This window comes from Chlorocebus sabaeus, chromosome 9, assembly GCF_047675955.1.
Source record: "Chlorocebus sabaeus isolate Y175 chromosome 9, mChlSab1.0.hap1, whole genome shotgun sequence".
Lineage (NCBI taxonomy): Eukaryota > Metazoa > Chordata > Mammalia > Primates > Cercopithecidae > Chlorocebus > Chlorocebus sabaeus.
The window spans coordinates 64,153,330-64,175,368 of NC_132912.1; the positions used below are offsets into that span (position 1 = coordinate 64,153,330).

General features: G+C 39.9%; 1 protein-coding gene across 1 annotated transcript in view; it reads right to left on the minus strand.

Annotated features, from left to right (window-relative positions):
* The window catches only part of LRMDA (leucine rich melanocyte differentiation associated), a 1,120,905-nt gene that overhangs the window by 228,589 nt on the left and 870,277 nt on the right, over window positions 1-22,039 (minus strand). The window contains exon 6 of the mRNA XM_073019038.1: window positions 9,044-9,128. Within this exon, the coding sequence (XP_072875139.1) occupies window positions 9,044-9,128 (85 nt within the window). The remainder of the gene's footprint in view (window positions 1-9,043; window positions 9,129-22,039) is intronic.

Here is a 22,039-nt window from a genome sequence, read left to right on the forward strand (position 1 = left end):
CACCCCTGCTCTCCTGGCAGTATCTATCCTGGCCCCAGCTGTCTTCCCCATCTGTTACCAAGTTGTTTTCTAAATTACCTTTGCTAGAAACCTGCTCTTTGGAGGCATCACAGTCTATGGGCACAGAACCTGGTTATCTGGAAATCTAAGGCTTCCAAGACTGAAATGATCCCCCTCCAATCCCATCCCCTCATGGCCTCCTTGAGTCCAGGCTCCCTCCTTTCCACTTACCCCTGCATACTACTTGCAGATTAATAATCCTACAGCGTGGTTTTGAATCAAATATAAACCCTTCTGTCTGTCCGAGACCTGCCATAATGTGGACCTATCCTACATAAGGAACCTTATTTCTGACCTTTTCAAAACAGGGTCCCTTTCTCTCATCAGTTCTACCTGTTCTTGCCTTTGTGCTTTATCTTTACCCATTTACCTTTCTGGAATGCCATTCTTTTGCTCCCCACTTAACATGTTCTTCAAAGCTCAATGCCAACATCCTCCAAAGAGCCATGCCTGAGGAGTCTCACCTACACTGTGCCCTATCTTTTCTAAACATTGAGAGCACCTGCAGCTTTTACCCACTAATAGAGCCCTTATTTATATAACATATAATATCTTGTTTGGTTGGTATTACTTCATTTTTGGGATCTCCTCAATCAAACCATAAATTCCTGGAAGATAGAGATAATATTCTCTATTTCTGAATTATCCGCAAATCCTAACAATACACTTGGTACACAGTAGGTACTAAATAAAGACATGTTGGGGAGATTCTTGAATGACTGTTCTCATAGCAATCTTTGTCTTACTGACCATATCATACTTCTTTCCTCATAAAAAGGGGCAAGAAACATAAGGACTCTAAAACACAAGCACATTTAGAACCTTCCACCCTGTACATTCTAAGCTTCCATTTTTTAAGATAAAGGCAGCATGTTTTTACTATCATTTTTTAGTGGGACTGTCTGTTAGGGGAAGAGTTGTCTTTCTGACCTCTCATTTTACAGAAGTAGGGTTTGCTACTATTTGGGGGGCAGGGGAAAACTGAAATACATTTTTCCCTCCTTGCTTTGCTTCTGGGAAAGAAAAACCAGATTCGTAGCCCTTCTGTATCTATGAGAATACCACAATTCTGTCCAAAGAATAGAAATAAAGCAATCTCGGAGACTGCAAATGAAAAATCATCCTTGGAGAAAAAGGAGAGGAAATGGACCCCTATGGATTTCAAATGTTTAAAGGAGGTTGCTTAAAGTTCCTGGCTAAACTCCATGCCAGTCTTGGTAATAGTCTAACAGATTCATCCATCTTCAGATTCCACTTGGCTTGCTCTTCCATCACTGCCACCCTCGCAGACAGCGAGTGCACACATGCACATCTATCTATATATGTGCGGAAGTTTTAATCTACACTACCCTCCATTCCAATCCACCCAGCCCGGCTCTGTACAGAGTGAAGCTATTGACCCTGCAAAGTAGCAGGGAGATGAATTTGATGACCCAGACCAGAGTTTTTAAACCACTTCAGCAAGGTCTAGAATCAAAGGAAAGTACAATTTATTCAGCACTTAGTAAAGTCCTTTTACTTTGGAACAGAGTGCACCCACTGAAAATAGACTCCTACTGCCACGCAGATAAAATAAACCTGTCAACCACTACTGTCAAATTACTAGTCACCTCGATTAAATAAAGGAAACTTTAGCATCTCTCAGCATCTGAGAATTCCACAAAGATTATAAGCCCATAAAAGCATTATGAAGGAAAGAAAACTAAAGTAATGGGTTCTGTTGAAAATGTCATCAGAGGAAATCATTTTACATAATTAGCAAATGCTAATAATAGTTCTGCACGAGGAACCAACACACTCTTCCCCCACACAGTCAAGGCACAGTGGTGGCAAGAAGTCTAAAAGATACAAGCCAAGGCCATACTCTTATTTGACAGGACCCCTGAACAAAAACATGTCTTTGTCTCTAAGGAGGTTTTTTTCTTTTTTCTTTTCTCTCTTTCCTTGTGCGACTTTTCAATACATTATTCATGGGGAAAATTTGGATCTGTCGTGCTTCTATGAACTTTCAATGAGTCAGTGACAATTTTTGGAGAAATTATTTGATGCTTAGGTCTCTTGAAAGACTAATCAAAATATTCTGGAAGGCAGAAGGCAATATATAAGCAGGTTGTCTTAGTAATAGGGTCTGACCTTAGGTGAGACCTACCTGGCAAAGTCACCAGAACCATCAGATTGTTCATCCCATCTTTTTGTTAGTTTGTTTTGTTTGAAATGGAGTCTCACTCGGTCACCCAGGCTGGAGTGCAGTGGCATGATCTCTGCTCACTGCAACTTCCGCCTCCTGGATTCAAGCAATTCTCCTGTCTCAGCCTCCCAAGTAGCTAGGATTACAGGTGCCTGCCACTGCACCCAACTGATTTTTGCATTTTTAGTAGAGATGGGCCAGTTGGCCTGTCTGGTCTCAAACTGTTGGCCAGGCTGGTCTCGAACTCCTGACCTCAAGTGATCCACCTGCATCAGCCTCCCAAAGTACTGGGATTACAGGCGTGAGCCACTGCATCCAGCCCCATCTTTTTAAATGATCAGTGAGAACCAAGAGGCAGTAGGCAAAAGATTCCTTGATGCTGAGCTATTAAGCTGGCCTAAATAAATGCATCTATTTTCCTGAATCTTTGCTATTGTTTGCTGTAGATTTTGTTTATAATGACCAGACACACTGAGCTTTCACATTCCCTGTGGCTGACACGACAAGATAGTAGAAATCTAAAAATGAAAAACTAAAAGTTGCTAAAAGAGACATACTGCCTCTGACAGGGCTCAGAACACAATACCCCAAATTGTGGCACCTTGACGTGCTGAGTGCTTTGAAACAAAAGACACTGGAATGGCCTCAAAAGCAAGGTCTCTCTGGCCTTCTCTTACCTGCTCCTTCATCCCTCTGTCTCTCCCCTGCAGTGAGTTACAGAAACCAGAATTCCTTTTCCCTAAGTGGGGTCATTGAAACTAGAATCCTGTCCCTTAAAGCCAGCCATGAAACCTAGAAAGGTCACACTCTCTCTTCTCCTTTGAAGACTCTCATTTCAGAGGGTCCTGTGCTATAACCAGGGGAAGGAATGCTACATAGAGAGGTCAAGAAGAATCTGAACAGATAGGGCTTGCTGCGTTTCCCCTCAATTTACTACCATTAGATCATACCATTTGTCTAATCATGTTTCTACACAGCTGTCCATTCTTCATTAACATGAGCATAAAAATAGTTTTCCCTTTCATTTCTGAAGGCCCCCCTGTCTCAGAAAACTTTGATTAAGTAAATTTCTTATCCTCTTCTCTTGTTAACCTGTCTTTTGTCATAGGCTGTGACCCTTATAATGGATAAGGAAAAGTATCACATCATTCTGCCCCTGCACCTCTAAATCCTATAAAAGCCCAAAACAAATTGTGAGCAATAGTTTAGTCATCAAGTAACTTCCTTTTGAGCCCTCCTGAAAGCATTATGCTTGTTGGCATGAAGTTTTTCTGGCCACCATCTCCCCATCCCAAACATCTTTGTCTACATTGCTACCTCTTCACATACAGACATTTAAATTTCCTTTTGTTCACCTTCACTTTGGCTGATTTAATGAGTTGAAGCAAAACATTCTGTATTTATGGCTCCTGTGGAAACGTATTTTATGATATCTCAGGCTAAAAATGTTTTAAATAATATAAAAAACCACAGTTTTTCTTTCGGTCTTTTTCTTCTTTTTTGAATGGCATACATTGAGCTGCTTCATGGAGATATACAGAAAAATCAATTGCTAAGCATAAAATGCAACTCACATTAGGGAAACTGCAAACGATAACTAATTATGATAAGTTGCTGTATAAATTACTTTGTGACAGTCCCAGCAACCAATTTCAAACACAAATAGATCAAGCCCCTGGTTGGAGAGGAAGATGAGTACCTAACAACTGTGTCAATAAAAATAATGGCAAGATTGCCAACAATAGTCAAAGTAGAAAGGTTATCTCTAAGCAAGTTTCACAGCAAATTTCCTCTCATTTTTTTTTTTTTTTTTTTTTTTGCTTTCTTTCTTTTATACATTTCAAGTCCAATGTTTAATATGGCAAGCTAACTATGGCATACCTTCAAGACTATAGTATAAGCATCAGGAAATAAATAATTAGGGGGCATTCACTAGGCTTGCAATTATCTTGCAAAACGTGTATGCAGACAAGTTGAAATGAGATCCTCCACGTGATAGCTATTGGCAAGGCGGGGTTATGGTAGATGTGCTGGATTATCCGTTTTAGCATTACCACCATCTGCCTTCTTCTAAGGTTTTCTCTGTAGCTTCAAGGGAGAACTGAAAACTGTATATCTCAGAATCACCTTCAGTGAATCAGCCTAGGTGAGAGTTGGCCTAAGAGAGATGCTGGAGTATGATCTGGAAATCTAGAGAAAAGGAGGAGCAGAGCAACGTATGGATAATGGCAATGACTGAAACAGTCTCCAGGTGAATGTGAGAATCCCCGCACAGGTGCTTCAGATAAAGAAAGTCAGTGAGAGATGCCTAGGTGTTCCTGTGATCCACAGAAACTTTCCAGCAAGCTGCTGAGAATCACCGGTTCAGTGCTGAGGTTGAGACTGGGTGGTGGCAGCACCTCTAATTCCTTCCATTAAAACTCTTCATTACTGGAATACATAGAGTGCCTTCTATTTTCCCCATTCAGACTGACATGGAGCATTGTCCCTTTTTGTTTTCAAACCTTCTCCACTCCTGATTTTATTGTTCTGTAATTTAAAAATAAAGAATGGTGGAGCAGGAGTAATGCAATTCTTTGACAGAGGCAGGCAAGTATCTCCTAGCAGCCTTAGCACAGGCTTTGGAAATGCAAGGCAGTGGTGAACATTTCCAGGCCATGCCTCTACCTGTACTTTTTCTCCTCTTCCTTCCAGCTCAAGGCCACAGTTAGTCCTACCTACATTTGCTTCATATGCACTGGGTAAAGGACAAAAGTCAGGGGTGACCTGAGAATTAAGGGCACAGGGTTTGATTTTGTTTCCCTTGCCTGTTGTTGAGTTGCTCCATCATCCCCAGTAATTCTTGATGTCTCCCTCTGTTAAATGGGAATAATATTTGCCCTCCCCACTTTATAAGGTTTTCTTAAGGATGATATAGTTTACATTCTAAATAGAAATGTTTTCCCCAAAAGATACAATGCCCTGTACAAATGTGAATTCTACTTCTAAGAGCTACTAGGTAAAGAACGGCAATACCTGGCATGCTAGGGCATGTCCTGTACTCATAACATATTTAAAGGGACATTTCTCCAACAGATATTTTAGCACTCCTCATAACATGGACACAGCCAAGGACACAATATGTAGATTGTCACTAGGGAACAACTGAGATTACTGACACATCCCCGTGTCCTCCTCATTCCAAAGATATGCTCCAACCCAGGGCAGCATTCTCAGAGAGAATTCAGGTGGACCATTCTAAATCCATGTGTGTACCACAATCTTTACCTTACTGAGAGTCTGACCCCTTCCTTGAGAGTTTCTGTTCTAGTAAAATAATTCCATCAGTTACTTCAATTCATCCTATTCCCTTCCCTACCGTCAAACTACCAATGCTTGAAAACTACAACATTAAAATAATCAACTATTTAGAAGTTAGGCTTTGTGACTAAATGCTCTCTGGTAATGAATCAACACATATGACACCCATCCCTGATGGTTTGGGTTTATGAAAGCAACAGAATTGAAGTCTGAGGTCCACACAGCTAGACCTTTCCCTTTAGTGTGTTCACCCCCAAAGGAGGCAGGGTCTCCTTTCTCACATGCAATCAAGTTACCTTGCAGAGGTGACTAAGATACTCATGCTTCCCCTGGGTTTCTATTACTCAGTCTTTACTGAACAAATATATATGGAACTCCATTTAGGTAGGAAGCCCTGTGCCAGGCATTGCAGATAAGGTGGTGAACATATGTAATCACAACCACTCTTTCCAGCAGCTTATGGCCCATCTAGGAAGATAGTCCCTGAACAGGGAACACTGGCCTAATATAAGTGTGTAGGGGGGATCAGGGGAGTTTCCTTTGGAGCTGTGATATATAAGCTGATACCTGAAGAATGGGCAGTGCCAGTGATATCAAAGAGAAGATGAGGCTGGGCGCGGTGGCTCATGCCTGTAGTCCCAGCACTTTGGGGGCCCGAGACAGGTGAATCATGAGGTCAGGAGTTTGAGACCACCCTGGTCAACACGGTGAAACCCTGTCTCTACTAAAGATACAAAAAATTAGCCAGGTGTGGTAGTGCGTGCCTGTAATCCCAGCTACTCAGGAAGCTCAGGCAGGAGAATCACTTGAACCCGGGAGGCAGGTTGCAGTGAGCTAAGACTGTGCCATTGCACTCCAGCCTGGGTGACAGGGTGAGGCTCCATCTCAAAAAAAAAAAAAGATGATTTGGACTTACTGCTACCTCTCAGGAAGTTTTCATTTATAAGGAGTTTAAGACACACAGAACCTGACCTTTATCATACAAAGTAGAATATGAACAATTGCACCTGGAAGATAGAAACAAATATCAGATGTAGCTATAGAAAGAAAAAAATCAACATAACTCAGATCAGTAAAAGTTTCATGTAGGAAGCAAAGTACGACATGTTACTATCCCTGTGATATATGGATTATCTATAAGTAACAGATGGAAGAATTGAGTCCCAGGTCTCCTGATCATTATTCTAAGCCTGGACTTCCTTTGCATTTGAATCTACAGTTTTTAGGACATGAATCTTGGGCCTATCATACTCGACATTGGAAGTTACATAAAAGGACAAGTAAAGGGAAAATGGCATGTACAGAAAAATAGCAATTTGCACATGAACTACTGCCCGCCAGTTTTTGTAGTTGTTGGTGCAGAAGGAAAAGAGATTGGGAACTGGATGAATAAAAAATTATTTGCAAATAGAACTTCCAGTGAGGACTGTATAGACAAAAGTTTCAGACATCATGGAGAATTTCACTTGAGAAAGAATTGATGTAATTTGTCCTCACACCATGAAAGGCCCCCTTCTGCATAAATGTTTGTAAGCTGGTTGCATGAAGGTATTAACAAATGACATTCAAATAGTTTCGTGATTTACATGATCAGAAACTTGAAATAATTCTCTTAAATATTAAAACACCGAGATAGTATTAAGTGGTTTCATTTTAGTGCCAAAAAATAATGACTTTCTCATTTGGGGAAAGCCAAGTTGATTCAAGCCAAATTGGTTTATGCCAAGCTGAAATATATTAGTCTCACCTTTCTCCTGCACAGATCAGTTCAATAATCTAGCTTTAATGAACTTCCTTGGTCTTCTCTTTATTGGTCTCCTTATGGCCATCAGCCCAAAGATCATTTGATGGTGCAGACTTGCTTTTATCAACAACCAAGTCAGCACTGATCAGGAAACCAATGTGTTAAATGTGTAGGGATTTTCTTCAGTAAAATTGAGATGTCTGTGTTGGCTCCCTTTAAAAAATGTCTTTATGTTTCTCTCATTGATGTTAGGCCCTAATATCATCCAAGAGCACTTATTTGAACTCTAACAACTTTAGGCATTTTTCCATATTCCAAATATTATTCCAAATATCTTAAAACTATATCGTGTTATATTTCCTTCCTTCAAGTCTCAGATTCTTTATATTACTGTTAAAAATGACAGATGATATTTGCCCTATTCCTAATGATTATCATCTATCTGATCATATCTCCCCAATGTGAAATCTCAATTTCATGGCCAGATAAGCTTTACAAGTGGCTGGGAGGTTTCTGAGACTTCGGTTTCTATGCAACTTATTCAATAGACTCTAAAGTAAAAATACCCTTATTCAAATACAGAAAACAATAAATAAACACATGAGGATATGAAGCTAATTTAAGAGTTAATTTGTTGCTCCATCTAGATGTGGTGTCATTTTAGGGAAATTCCCCCAAAAACAGTCTCGAAAGGGATGTATGCTTAAGACCTTCAAAAGGATATTCAGTGAAAGAGACCTGTTCAGACCCCTCAAAACACAGCATGTTGGCAGCAGCTTATTCCCCCAACTTTGAGCAAAATTGATTTTTTACAAAATTAACTAAAGTATATTTAAATGTAGAAAAGTTCTATTGATTCCCAGACACCAAAAAGGCAACACAGGTCCAAGCCACAGACACTGGAAATCCTGCACTACTCTCTTCTTCATTTCCTGCAGAATACAAGTATCCCATTTGCCCAGAGCCCAGATGGTGACTCGGAGGGTCAGGTTCACTACTTTCTGAGCATCTACACAGCCTGTTGTTCCACCTGCTCATCCTGCAATGCTGCTGGGATTACAATGCTGGAATAGTCCCTGTTCGCTTTCCCCTTTACATGTACAAGTGGAATTTCCTTCTTGGGGAAACAATACTTAAAACAGCCAGCTTAGGAATAAGACATTTTCAAATATTTCATGTCAGTGTTCTGTCTGCTTTTGAAGTTGAAGACTCTAGAGATGGCAACAGACATGCAAGGCTTTGGTAAAACTGAGTAAACCAAATTAACGCTTTGAGAATAAGGGAATTCAGCAAAAACTGCACATGGCTTCTCTCAATGTTGCCAGGCAAACTGGAATTCCTTTTAGTTAAAACGTAGAGTTCATTCATTTTGAAATTACAGATGTCGTTATATTCTCAAACAATGATACTTTTATAAATGTTAGTGAGTTTCCCAATTTCTCTCCATCACTAATACTGGAGTTAACACCTCCTTGATAATTTTTAAGTACTCTAATCTCTTTATTTAAAGAAAAAAAATCACAAAATTATATTATACCGTAGATTTATTTGCCTCCTGAGTAGACTGCCACTAAATTCTGTTTAATACAGGTTAAAATCACTACGTGTGACAGGTATGGTTTTCTCATCAAGGACTTAAAAAGCACTGTGTTCTTTCTAAAGTGCCGAGGCAGCAGTAATGAGCCAGAGCTCTGTACAGCCAAGTGTCCCTCCCTGCACCCACTGAGAGCAATAAAATGCTGAGTTCCAACCTTGGTGACTGGTGAGTTCCCTGGAAGCAGAAGGCAAGGGCGTGTAGTGGAGCTTCGGGGAGCCGGCAGTGTCCTCACTGGAAGCCTGTGTGACATAAACAAAGTCAACAGGAAGCAACACCAAATACCAAACTCCTCATTTACCTAGACTTGTCTCCTTGGGATCTAAGCTTGGAGAAAATTATCCACCAAGATATTTCTTAGGAAGCAAGAGTTATTTTTGTTGAGATAATATTCTGGTAAGTGTTGGGTAAGATCCAAAGCTTTGAGGGGCCTCGGTACATATGGAATAGCTCTAAGAAAAGGGGGCGGTTTATGTGCTGAAATGAAAGGAGAGGGAGGAGGAGAAAGAGACAGGCAGAAGACAGGAAAAGTTAAAGGCTTAGATTTCCATCAGGCCTTCATCCAGTAATTCCCACAAAGTAAAGGCTGGCTATAGGCAGATTTCTTTGGATACTAGTGAAGAGGTTAAGTTCTGCCCCTAGGAATAAATGGGGAAAACCAGGGCTGACTTCCATGAGCCCAGTGGCATGAAAGACTCAGCAGAATGAAGTCACCATAGGAAAAGATATAAATTGTCTTATGTTGTGCACTGGGGATTCTGGCTCAGTTTAACAACAGCAATGAGAAATACGTCTGAAATTTGGATTTGGGATGCAGTGCTTATCAACAAATGTGTCACTCCAAGGCCTAAAAGAAAATAACATAAGATACATCTAGGATGATGCTTTTTCACTGCATGCAGACAACTCTTTAACCATAGAACGGTGTCTGAGATGGCCAAGCTGCTAAGGCTCTCTTTTCAGAACCCAACATCCTTGTGAGCTAAAGCCAAAAGAAAGTACTTCAGCTTGGGGTCAGCTATCACTCAGAACCAATGGCCAGTATGCCACACTCACAGTGTGGTTGCTAGTAGCAAGAAGCATTATTACCACTGTAACTCTTAACTGAGATTCCTAAATCAAATGCAGCTTTTTTTTTTAATATCCCAAAAAGAACATCTGCTAGGATCAAAATCTGAAGCTTACAATCTTTCCAAGCTTCATGAAAAAGTAAATTTCATTAATGCTACATTTTTCTTTCCGGAGTAGGAAATACATTCTATGTGATATATTTGCCCTCCTAAAAGCAGGCCTTTTCTCCAAAGAGATTACCTATATTATAGGAATCAAAACTAAGTAGGAGATTAGACCTACTTGCTAGAAAAACCCTTTAAATTTCATTTCTGACATTTGAGACATTTGACTAAGCGGCTTTCAGTGGAGACTTACAGGAAGAGAGTGCAGCAAAATCAGAAGCTCTGTCCCTAGGTAGAAAACAGTTTTCAGGTAACACTTCTTCACTCCAGCTCCAAGGCAAATATATGGTGTTTCAAGTTGGATCCAAGACTATTGGGTCCACAGAAATAAAGGCTTAGTCATCAAGAAAAACGTGTTTTAAAGTAGGAAAGACTTTTCCACTTTTTAGCACACTACAAGAATGTGGAGCCCAAAATTAGATTAAAAATCAAATACTACAGTCACCAAGTATCTCTCTATTGGGTATTCAAGGTCTCCTGTAATTTCTACATGATGAATGAAACATGATGATAGTATCCTAAATATGACATCTATTTAACGCTTGAGGCAGGATATATGGGGTGAGGGTACAGGGGTCATCCTTCCTAGATCTATCATACTTCCTCCATAGGAAACCATAGCTGTCAATATTTCTGCTCCATCTCATCACTTTAAAAAAAGACCCAAAAATCCAATATGAGTTTTAGTTTGTTGTGTTGTGATATTTCTTAGAACTTTTAATCTCGATTTGGGCTGTTGACAATTTGATGACAGCTTTTTTCTACAATTACTGGAACAAATGCCACCTTTTCGGAAACACCTCTGACTGTGCCACACATTAGAATTCTGTAACCAAGCGTAAAAGAGATATTTAGTTTTGTTTCGTATTTTAGGTAGAGCAAAAAATGGTGTGGCTTCTGTTGTTTTGCAGTCATCATTCTATGACCAGCACTTAATTACTTTTCTGCTCAGTGTCCATTGATAAACTCACATCATGGAAAATAATCCAGGAAAGAATGATTTTGCAAACTATGCCTTTTGGTGGGACTTCTATGGCTGGATGTTTAGGAAAACGACTACAAATCAATGTTCCAACTATCAGCTCTTTGACTTGGCTTTTTTCAAAATGAAGCCCATGTGATCCTTTCAATAGTGATGTTCACTGAACCTTAGGATTAGAAGCATAATTCAGAAAGACACAATTATCATATGAAAGAAGTGGGCAAGAAAATGTCTTACATTTATACAGTATCTGCCAAAGAATAAAGAACTCGCCTTGAAACTGAGCCAGTATACCCATTGTATACTGAGTATGCAGTAATGTAAAATTTAAATAATGTTTTCTTTTGCCTGGATTAAGAAGATATGCCTAAAATGAGAATAAGCAAATCTGAGTAAATCTGAATCTTGAAGATTATAAAGACTCTCAAATATTTGAATCCTTGGCAAATTTGTTGTTGTTATTGAGACAGAATCTCACTCTGTTGCCCAGGTTGGAGTGCAGAGGCACAATCTCAACTCACTGCAACCTCTGCCTCTCTGGTTCAAGCAATTCTCATGCCTCAGCCTCCTAAGTAGCTGGGATTACAGGCACATGCCACCACATCCAGCTAATTTTTGCATTTTTAGTAGAGACAGGGTTTTACCATGTTGCCCAGGCTGGTCTTCAACTCCTGGCCTCAGGTGATCCACCTTCCTCAGCCTCCAAAAGTGCTGGGATTACAGGCATGAGCCACCACACCCGGCTCTTGCCATATTTTGTAAATGCCTATGGCAAGGAATTATAGTTTTACATTTTACTTTTAAAATTCTCCTGTCAGGAAATATTTGCAATATCTATAATAAATAATTAATATCCAAATAAAAAAAAGAATGTCTTTAAATCAATAGAAAATATTATAGAAAAATAGACAAAGAAAATGTCTGGAAATTCAAAGATGAGAAAACCTGAACAGTCAATGAACATAAGAGAAGTTGCTGAAATTCACTAGGACTAAGGGCAATGCAAATTAAAACAAGATATGATTTTTCCACTCATCATATTGACAAACTTTTAAGTCTCACAATAGCAAGTACTAGTGAGAACAAAGGAAAAAGAAACTGTTATCCTCTCATTCCTTGCTAGTGAGAATGTACATTGGTTCGACTGCTTTGAAGAGTAACTTAGCAATATCTAATAAAATTGAAAATTGGTGCAGCAATTTCACTTAAAATATATACTCTATGGAAAATCTCACATGGATCTGCAAATTGAGACATAAAACAATGTTTATTGCAGCATTATTTATAACAGAAGAAACTGGAATTAACTCAAATGTCTGTCGATGAGGAAAATAAATAAATATAATGTTGTATGTCAATAAGACCAAATAATATTTAGTATTTAAGAGAAACAAACCTGATTTCTATATCTCACTTAGAATAGGTCTAAAAATGTAATACAGAGTGAAAATTCAGGTTGCAAGATGATAAATGTAATATAATATTTATGGAAACATAAAGTTTGTTGATTTCATGTATGTATGGAAATATCTAAAAATTATAAAAAATATACACTAAATTCATGAAGAAGATTGCTTCTGCCAAGGGGCAGTGTAGTAGGACTGGGGCTAGTGGGATGTGGAGAGAGGGGAACTTCAGCTGTATATATGATGTTCTTTCTATCATTTAAAGAAGACTTTAAAAAAATGTCAAAGTATTAGAAACCACAAATTCTGGATGATCCCTACATGTGTTCATTATTTTTAAAACTTTTCTACATTTTGGAAATTTCTCAGACTTAAGCCTGAAATTTTTTAAAAAACACCAAAAGGCCCTATTTCTTTTCTAATCCATGCACTCCTATATTGACATGAACCCATAATGAGAGAAAAATTCCTGTAACAGTTCTCTAGTACTTGTACAACATGGATGAATGTCATCTCTGATTGGCTTTTTGTGATGAAATATCCCATTTCTGTTTCTTCTAGAGCTACTGAGAGTGAGTTCTAGAATAGAAAAAAGCAGATGATGGTAAATATGTATCCCCTTCCCCGCAAGGCTTGAAACACTCATTCTGGCCTTATAAGTCCTTCTGCTGAATATACATCAAAGCATTCTGAAGGTTACTTGATTCTTCTCCTGCTCACAATCAAAGAGTTACCAATAATTTTTAAAACTCACATCAATAAAGATAAGAGCCACTAATATACTGCACTCTGCAATATCCATAACAGAAAGAAGGAAGGTAGAACTTTGGCAACCTGCTTGGAGAAGATTCAATGCACATACAGTGTATTCTACAACAGACTTGCAAAGCGAGAATTTCACTCAGTGATTACCAGAAATGATAAATGCGTAAAATTCAAGCCCCTTTCCAATGGGTGCATTCAATGAAAAACTGCAGTCCGGTGGATATTTCTGAATGTCATGGACGCTCTGAAAGAACTTGATACAGACCACAGGAGAAGAGATTTGGCAGACTTCGAAACAAGAAGGGGCCAGCTACAAAGTTGTTTAATAGCCATAAATCTCCCACTATTTTTCACAAAATACCATCTAAGACCACAGCTCCACAACTCATTCCCCATCACTCAACTCAAGTGGAGTGCTTTGGCATGTTCGCTCACCCTTAAATCATACACCACAGAAAGTGATCCCGGGTCTGGGAAATATGTCAGCCTCTTTCGAGCAAAAGCAATCTTCACTTTTCATCACAATTCATTCCCTGAAACCATGGTATAAAGCTGACTCTTCTAAAAACATTTATTTTCTCTCATAAGAAAAAGCATCACTCATTTAGTTATCAAGTATTTAATAACCACCTACTATATGCCAAGCCCTGTGCTAAGAATACCAAGAAAAATAAAATGAGAACATTGGTTGCATTCCTGGGTCATAAAAAAAAAAAATCATACTATGATTAATACTGGTTACAAAGAGCCATCAACTCATAGCGTGTCCCTCACACTCCCATACTCTGGATTATCACAGAATGTTGTCCCTGACCTTGATTATGACATCTAAACCCCTGTAACAGTAGTTATGTCCTTACCCATTTCTCATTCATACTAACAGAGAGCTTTAGAGGTTAACTATATGAACTTTCTGAAACTAATTATACAATTAACCCTTGTGCCCAACATACTGCCAGAAACATAGGAAGAAGTCAATGCATGATAACTGAATGAGTAAAACATTTTAAAGTCAAAGATAAAACTACATACCATGATTGTAATTAAACATGAAAGTGCAGGCCAAGTTGCCAGAATCAGAACATAAAGACTTGCCATCTTCCGAAGGATTAAGTTAGAGAAACTAAAGAACCAGGTAGAAGGCTGAAGCTTCCCACCCCTCTCACAGACTAAGGTACCATGCCTTTCACTAAAGCAAGGGAGAAGGTGTCACTGACAGACAGATTAAGTTGGGAATAATAGGCAGGTTTGAAAGCAGGAACAGCCATATCCTGTCTAGAGTAAGAAGCCAAGAACTTGGGAGGAAAACAAAAGGCAAGGAAGGGATGAGGGTGAGTCTGGAACCAAGAGACCAAGAAAAGATCCCAATGAAGAAGAAGTCAGAGTCTGGGCAAAAGCTGACCGTGAAGCTGAGTGAGGGTGCTGAAGGGTAATTCAACTAAGAAGCTGGTCACAGCAGAGGCTGGTGGGGAGAGGAGTATTGTGTCAAAAGCCTCTCTGGAATAAGAAAGACTTTTGAAGGCAATGGGCCAGAGCTTCCCATTTGTTTCTATCTGATCTACAGGGCACCCAGTTCTGCCAGTGCCCACAGTGGCATCTGGCCCAGAGTAGTAGTTCACAAATAGTTATGAAAGGCAGGGAAGGAAAAAGAAAAGGAGGGAGGGAGGAAGAGAACTAGGAAAGGAAAAAAGGAAGGAAGGCCTGTGGCTTGGGCATCTTATGGGATATTACATAACTAATCCAATCACAGAATGTAAGAGTTGTTAAAGATCTTACAAATCAACTGGAGCAGTGGTTCCAAAACATTTTTATCAGACACTTATATAACAGAAGAAAAAATAAAATCATCTAAATATTGGATGTTATGGAAGTGATCATAATGTCTTTTGGTAACCTAATACAACTATAAATACAAAGGAAAGAGAAAGATGCAAAGATATTAATTACCTAGTATTAAGTGAACATAGTAAACATTAAAATAATACATAGGTTGTGGTTTTTAACTACATAAAATTTGGAATAGGTAGAATACGCAAAGATAAAAAGATTTTTGGGCTGAGCACAGCGGCTCACATCTGTAATCCCAGCACTTTGGGAGGCTGAGGCAGGTGGATCACCTGAGGTCAGGAGTTTGAGACCCACCTGACCAATATGGTGAAACCTTGTCTCTACTAAAAGTACAAAATTAGCCGGGCATGGTGGCATGCGCCTGTAGTCCCAGCTACTCAGGAGGCTGAGACAGGAGAATTGTTTGATCCCGGGAGGCGGAGGTTGCAGTGAGCTGAGATCGTGCCACTGCACTCCAGCCTGGGGGACAGAACGAGACTCCATCTCAAAAAATAAATATTTTTGCTAGCAGTATGATCAAGATGGTTGGTGTTGTAGACTTTATTTAACATATCATTACTTCTTATAATTTACAATATTTACAAATTGAAACACTACTCATATACAATTGCTGATATGAAATAATGCCTAGTCCATTAAATATTTTTCAATCTGCCCTATCAGAGATTGAGGAGAGAGGAAAAAAGAGAAGGGAGGAAAAATACAAATTGAGGAAAAAAGAAGGAAATGGTAAAGAAAGGAGGCAAAGTGTGTGACAGGATCTAATATTTCTTGAATATATAGTAAATGCTAATGGTTATCCAATGTATGAGATATGTCCTATATTCCTCTCATTTGAAAAACGAAAAAAACTGAGACTTAGGAAAGATTAGTAACATGTCCAAAGCTATCCAGTTCTAAAGTCCAAAGTGTGATTAGAAACCAAGTCAGCCTGACTCCTAAAGCCCAAACTGTTGCCATAGCCCCACACTCTCTCTGCATTGGAGCCCTCAGGTTTTCATGATGCTCTTCTTCTGACCATTACTCTATTCTCCCCTGCCTCACTGTCCACTGGATACTTGTCCCTTCTGCAGAACTGCAGACATCAAGATTGTAGGGGCCAGTCCTAATTTGACAGTGAATGCCTTGCAGCACCTAACAGGACAACTTCTCAAAGCATTGAGACAAGATTATCAAATGAGAAGGAATTTACTAATAGCATGGGGTAGTTTTAATAACGGCAGAACATCCTATCTACAAATAAATATCTTTATCCAAAGAAGTATGATGGAGCACAAATTAATAGTTTGCTGCTAATTAATTCTTGCTGAAGATTTGCTTTGTGTCATATGTTCAAACAGAGAACATAATCAATATGTCATATAACCTCCAAGTAATGTGGGGGTATATACATCACATTTATTGAGCATTAATTATACGCAGGCATTTTATAATTTATTTTCTCTCATTGTTTCATTTAACCCTATCAATAGCCTTATAATACAAGTGTCACAGGATCCTTGGGGTGTCACTTTTCTAGTCAGAAACCTCTGCGGCCCGTGGCACCTTTGCTTGAGTTTTGCTCGGACTCACTGGGCTCATTCCACACACTTGGCCCAGCAGGCTGCGCTTGGTTGGCACTACCGGTCCAGATCCCACATCTGTCAAGGGTGAGCCAGGCATGGAGTGGCAAGGAATGCGTGAGTGAGCACGGGGTTAGGCCACAGCGCACAGCTAGGTGTGCTGGCTGCGCAGCACCAGCAGGCAGGCAGCTCCAACTGCCAGTACAGGCGCTGGCTCCAAGCGAGGCTGCAGCTAGACCAGGCGTCCTGCAAGTAGCTTCCACCATGGGCACCAGGGAATGCCATGGTGCCTGGAAGCTTGGAGACGCCAGGAACCACAGAGCCCTAAAGAGGGCGTCACAGCCCTGGTTTGGAGAGCCCCTAGGTCTGGGCTCCCTGAAGGGCCACAGCTCCTCTCTCCTCATCACCTGCAACGTGGCAGGCGGGGAAGCATGTTTCAGTCCTGTTTGCGTTACAGCTAATTTAGTCCGGCCATTGGCGGATCTTGAGTTCTTGTCCTGCATCCAGAAAGAATGAGGTAAGTGGACAACTTGGAGGGTGAGCAAGACAGAGAGGAGCTTCATTGAGCGAAAGGATAGCTCTCAGAAGACCCACAGTGTGTAGCTCCTTTAGTGAGGCAGGTCATTGGAGTGGGGAGGGTGTCTATGGGCTCAGAAGGGAGGAAGTGAGTGCTGATTGGTCCATGGGCTGCCACGGGCCAGCCGGAAAAAGCATCATAAATTCTCACTCCAGGCAGCGGACTCCACCCGGAACTAGAAGCCCGGCCCCCAGGCTTCAAGCCTTTGAAGATGGGGTTTCACTGGGGATCCACCCCCTTCCGCCTAGGGACCTGTCTGCCTTCCACGTTTGCCAGGCTGTTCATGTTGAGGGTTGTCTGCAGGCCCGCAGGGAGCTGCCCTCAGCACCCCCTAGGCTGCTTCCTGCGCTCACTGACGCCCAAAGTCTGGAGGGGGCCAAAGCAGCAGGGGGCACTGGTGTGTGAGTGCCGCCCTGAGTGCACGCAAACCCAGCTGGGTCACGACAGCGCTCAGGCTTGGTCACAACTTTGCTCTGCACTGGAGTGGGCACCGGGAGCAGGGAGAGGCCCAGAAGCAGGAGTAGGCACTTCCAAGCCCACAGGGGCAGGGGCTTCCCAGGCCCCTGAGAGCACAGGGATGCCAGGGTCTAGAACACGGCTGGGAAGCTGCAGCTGCACACAGGAGTGCGGATTCCCGCCCCGCCAACTGGGTAGAGGGTGGGGCTCTTGTCTGTTCCTGGCTCCCACCAGCTCTTCCTCCCGCGCTGAAGCTAGCACCTTTGAAGCAGCTGCTCCAGACAGGCCGCAGCTGCCATCACAAGTACCATTAACACTACCACTTTATAGGTAAGGCAGTTGAGATTTAGAGAGAGGCTATAGTACTTGTCCAAGAAAACCCAGCTAGTATGTGGAGACCGGAATTGAGAAATAACACAGCTTGATTCCATAGCCTGAATCCTAAGCACTGTACAATGAACTTGATGTTCAAAGGTGCCTGGCAAAGAAAACCCTCCTAGGCTTATTTAGTGCACATACAAAGGTAGGTAATATGTTAGTAGTGAGATATGAATCAACTCATGTTAATATGCAACATATTTTGTGGCGTGCTAATAAAACTATCAGCTTATTTAATAATACATGAAAGAATTAGCTGTGCAATGTAGACAAATTAGTGTTTCAGATCTCTTTGGCCTTTTGGGTTCAAATAAACAGGGGTGTGTAAGTGTTAACCTGTACTGGCTTACAAGAAGTAATTATTAAGGTTTCAGGAACTTTGGTCAGTTGTTAAACACAGGTATTATTTAAAATTATATACACTTAAAATTGAATAAATTACCTTATTTAACAAGACTCCTCACTTCTTATTTTACAAAATTTTACTGTTATTTATGCTCTTGAAATTGAGTCTACTGTATTTGTATGATAAAAATACTATATAATGATGTGCAATCACTTTCCAACTCTTCGGTGATGGCACTTTGTAGCTTGACATTGGCCACTGTGGGAGTATTTGCGGCAGAAACTGGCAAATGCTACAAGTTAGAGCTTGATTTATTGGTGTGCATTTGCTAAACTTAAAGTGATGGAGAAAACGTTAATGTAGCAGATAGAACCTAAAAGAATGTTGTGTGACTGGGCATGATGTCTCACACCTGTAATTCTAGCACTTTGGGAGGCCAAGGTAGGCAGATCACTTGAGCCCAGGAGTTGGAGACCAACCATGAGCAACATGGCAAAATTCCATCTCTTAAAAACAACAAAAAAAAGGATGTTGTGTCGTAGCATAATAGTAGCAAAATATTAACTTGTGCTCCATACATTTTTGGCTAAATATAATTGCTTATTTATAGATAGGATGTTCTGCCTTTATAAAAATTACCCTTGGTATTAGTATATTCCTTCTCATTTAATAATCCTTCCTTAATTATTTGAGAAGTTGCTTTGTTGGGTATTGCAAAGCATTGTGAATAGCACAAAAATTTGAAAAAATATTCTTCCAGTATTCAAAAACTATTATCCAATTCAGCAAAGTATGTTATATCATTAACAAATGAGTAAAGTTCTGACAAACTCATTAAGATAAAGGAATATCAACCAGCATTCCAGTTGGAACTACAGTTGTTCATCAATTGCAACCACAGATACGAGATAACAAGAGTTTGGTCAAGATCATTGAAAGTATCTGTGACAATTAAGTGATTGTAAGGAATTTTTTTGTAAAGAGTATTATATATTCAATTTTTATTTATTTTTAATTGTGTTGTACACATCATGTATATAACTAAAAAATGCAATAAATTATATATGCATGTGATACACACACTTTTTTTCCCAGAGATTTGGCTGTTAAGCATTTACCTACACATCACTCTATATATCACCTTTCAAGTAGCTTCTAAAGTATGTTTCAGGCTATGGAGAAAGGGCTATTTTATAGTCTAGGAATGGAAAGAAGAGTAAGACAAATACTAAGCTTTCAAGGATTCTGTTCTTGACTAATTCACAATTTGTATATCGTTTAACTCTCTGTTTTCTGTGCTCTGATGCCTTATTGATCAAGATTTAGAGGCAGGCTCCATCTTGGGCAATTTACTTAAACTCGTTAAGCCACATTTTGACTAACAGTGATAATGGTAATAATAGTCACAATCATGATCATGATAGTTAAAAACTGCTAACACTTATTTGCATTTTTAGTTAGTGCTTACTTTGTGTCAAGAACTGCGTTAAACACTTTCCATGTATTGATTTATTCAGTCTTCACAAAGTTTCATGAAGGAGTTACAACTCTTAGTTCTGTTTTACAGATGAAGAAGCTGAGGACCAGAGAAATTAAGTCGCGTGACCAAGCTCTCACTTAAGTTCTTGGGTAACTACTACTTGGCAGAGCTGGGACACAAATCCAGGCAGTTTGCCTCCACTTGCCGCTGTCTTGACAATACAATGTTATGCTGCCTCCCTTCCCAATAAAGGTAAATGTTAAATAAGGTAAGAGACAACCATCTTAGCCACTGCTCATGGATGTTAGCCATGATTTATTCTTACTTCACTCTAATTTTGTTTAATATCTTATCTCTTCAACTGGACTTTAAGTCTCTTGAGAGGTAAAGCTAATGTTGTATAGCTTTTTCTGCCCTTCACAGTAGCCATAACAGAGACATGCCCATATTTCATAATTAAATAGGCATTATATGAATTAACTTTGCTTCTCACTTGTCAAGCAGAAAAGCACTACTGAGATCCCTTCTGGGAGAAAAAATGGTGAGATTCCTAACTTCATTATAACCCAAATTCATCCATCGATTTACTGCATTGTTGTGATGCTCTAACAATATTTAGATGGTCTCATCTAACCCAGACGAGAAGGCTACACATGGCGTATCTCAACTGGGTTTGTAGGACTGTCTTACAAATAATATTATGTCATGGTAGTCCTAAAGGCTTGATTTATTTTGGCTTAAAAGAAGGAACTTGCTTCATGTGTCTCTTTTCCTCTCATGGAGGTTTTTTTTAATCTCGAGGGCTACGGGTCAAGTTCTGTCCTTGGAACTAAAGTACTTTTCCAAAATGAGTTGAAGCCAGCTCTGTCAAGCTAGGCCAGATCTGCTGTCAGTGCCTTTCCCAAATACATCAGACCCTCTGCTTGTAAAAATAAATTGATACCAATGCAAGAAATTTATTAGGAGATGACAGCCCAGTTCATAATGGAAATATGGAGAAAACATCATCCTTCAAAACTGACAGTTTATCCATCATGCCTCAGATTCCTGAGATATAAGCAGACGCTGTCACATGCAATCCGCTGAGGACACATCTTGGATTTCCTTATGACAGGAATCTCTGAAATAATCCAGAAGTAGAGAAGGACTCGCACTGCCCTTAATGTGCTCAGCCATAAATTTTTAGCATTCGCAGAAGAAACATGTGGCCAAGGAAATGAATGATGGGGGAAATCAGAAAGCCTGGGATTCTCAAAGGCCTCTTCTTTTCTCTTGGGGATGGTGAACTAGGGATAGGGGTCAGAGAGGGTTACTGCACTACCGTGAGGGACATCAATACCCTGTTATGTGTAAGCAGAGCCAACAGGTGGCAGGGCACCACTGCATACATACCACAGTCTGCTCTGTGTGAGGTTTGGGGACCTGGTCATCTTGCCCTGCTAACTTTTCAATTGTGGCTATTTTGCTTAGCTTGTTATTTATATTAATAAACTTGGGACAATTCAAGAGGGCCATTGTAATTAGGAGTAAATGCAAGTCTATTTGTGGGGATCACAAGAAGCCTGATCTTTGCAGGCTTAATGAGGCGACCTACCCAACCCCATACGAAATAATTGTGTATTATATTAAAAGCCACTTCGGAAAATATAATCATGGTAGTAAACTGGAATGAAATGAACATGGTATTAAAGGGGGAAAAATATTCACTGCCAATTTTATGGGGCCTTAAAATATTTATGTTTTAAACTTGCATTCTTTGGAGATTTGCTGAGTGTTGCTAGAGCTAGGAAACTTTTTTAATGAGATACATGCATATTTTTCAAATTTACAGATCTTTTTTCACAAAAATAGAAAGTCATAAATGTGAAATGGAAACCTAAACAAGGCAAGTGCAGCTTTAATGGCCTTAGATTCTTAATTGACTCTTCATATTAGAAAAAAATTTAAAACACAGGAAATTTCACTTAAATGTGAATAACATGCAAGGAACTTTTGTTTCATGTCAGTTTCTACCTGATTAAAGTACAGAGCATTAGCATAAATATGATAACCCAAATAAACTTGAGTTTTGCTGCATTTATGTTAAGTGGACATGAATAAGATACATGTGCATTCTTG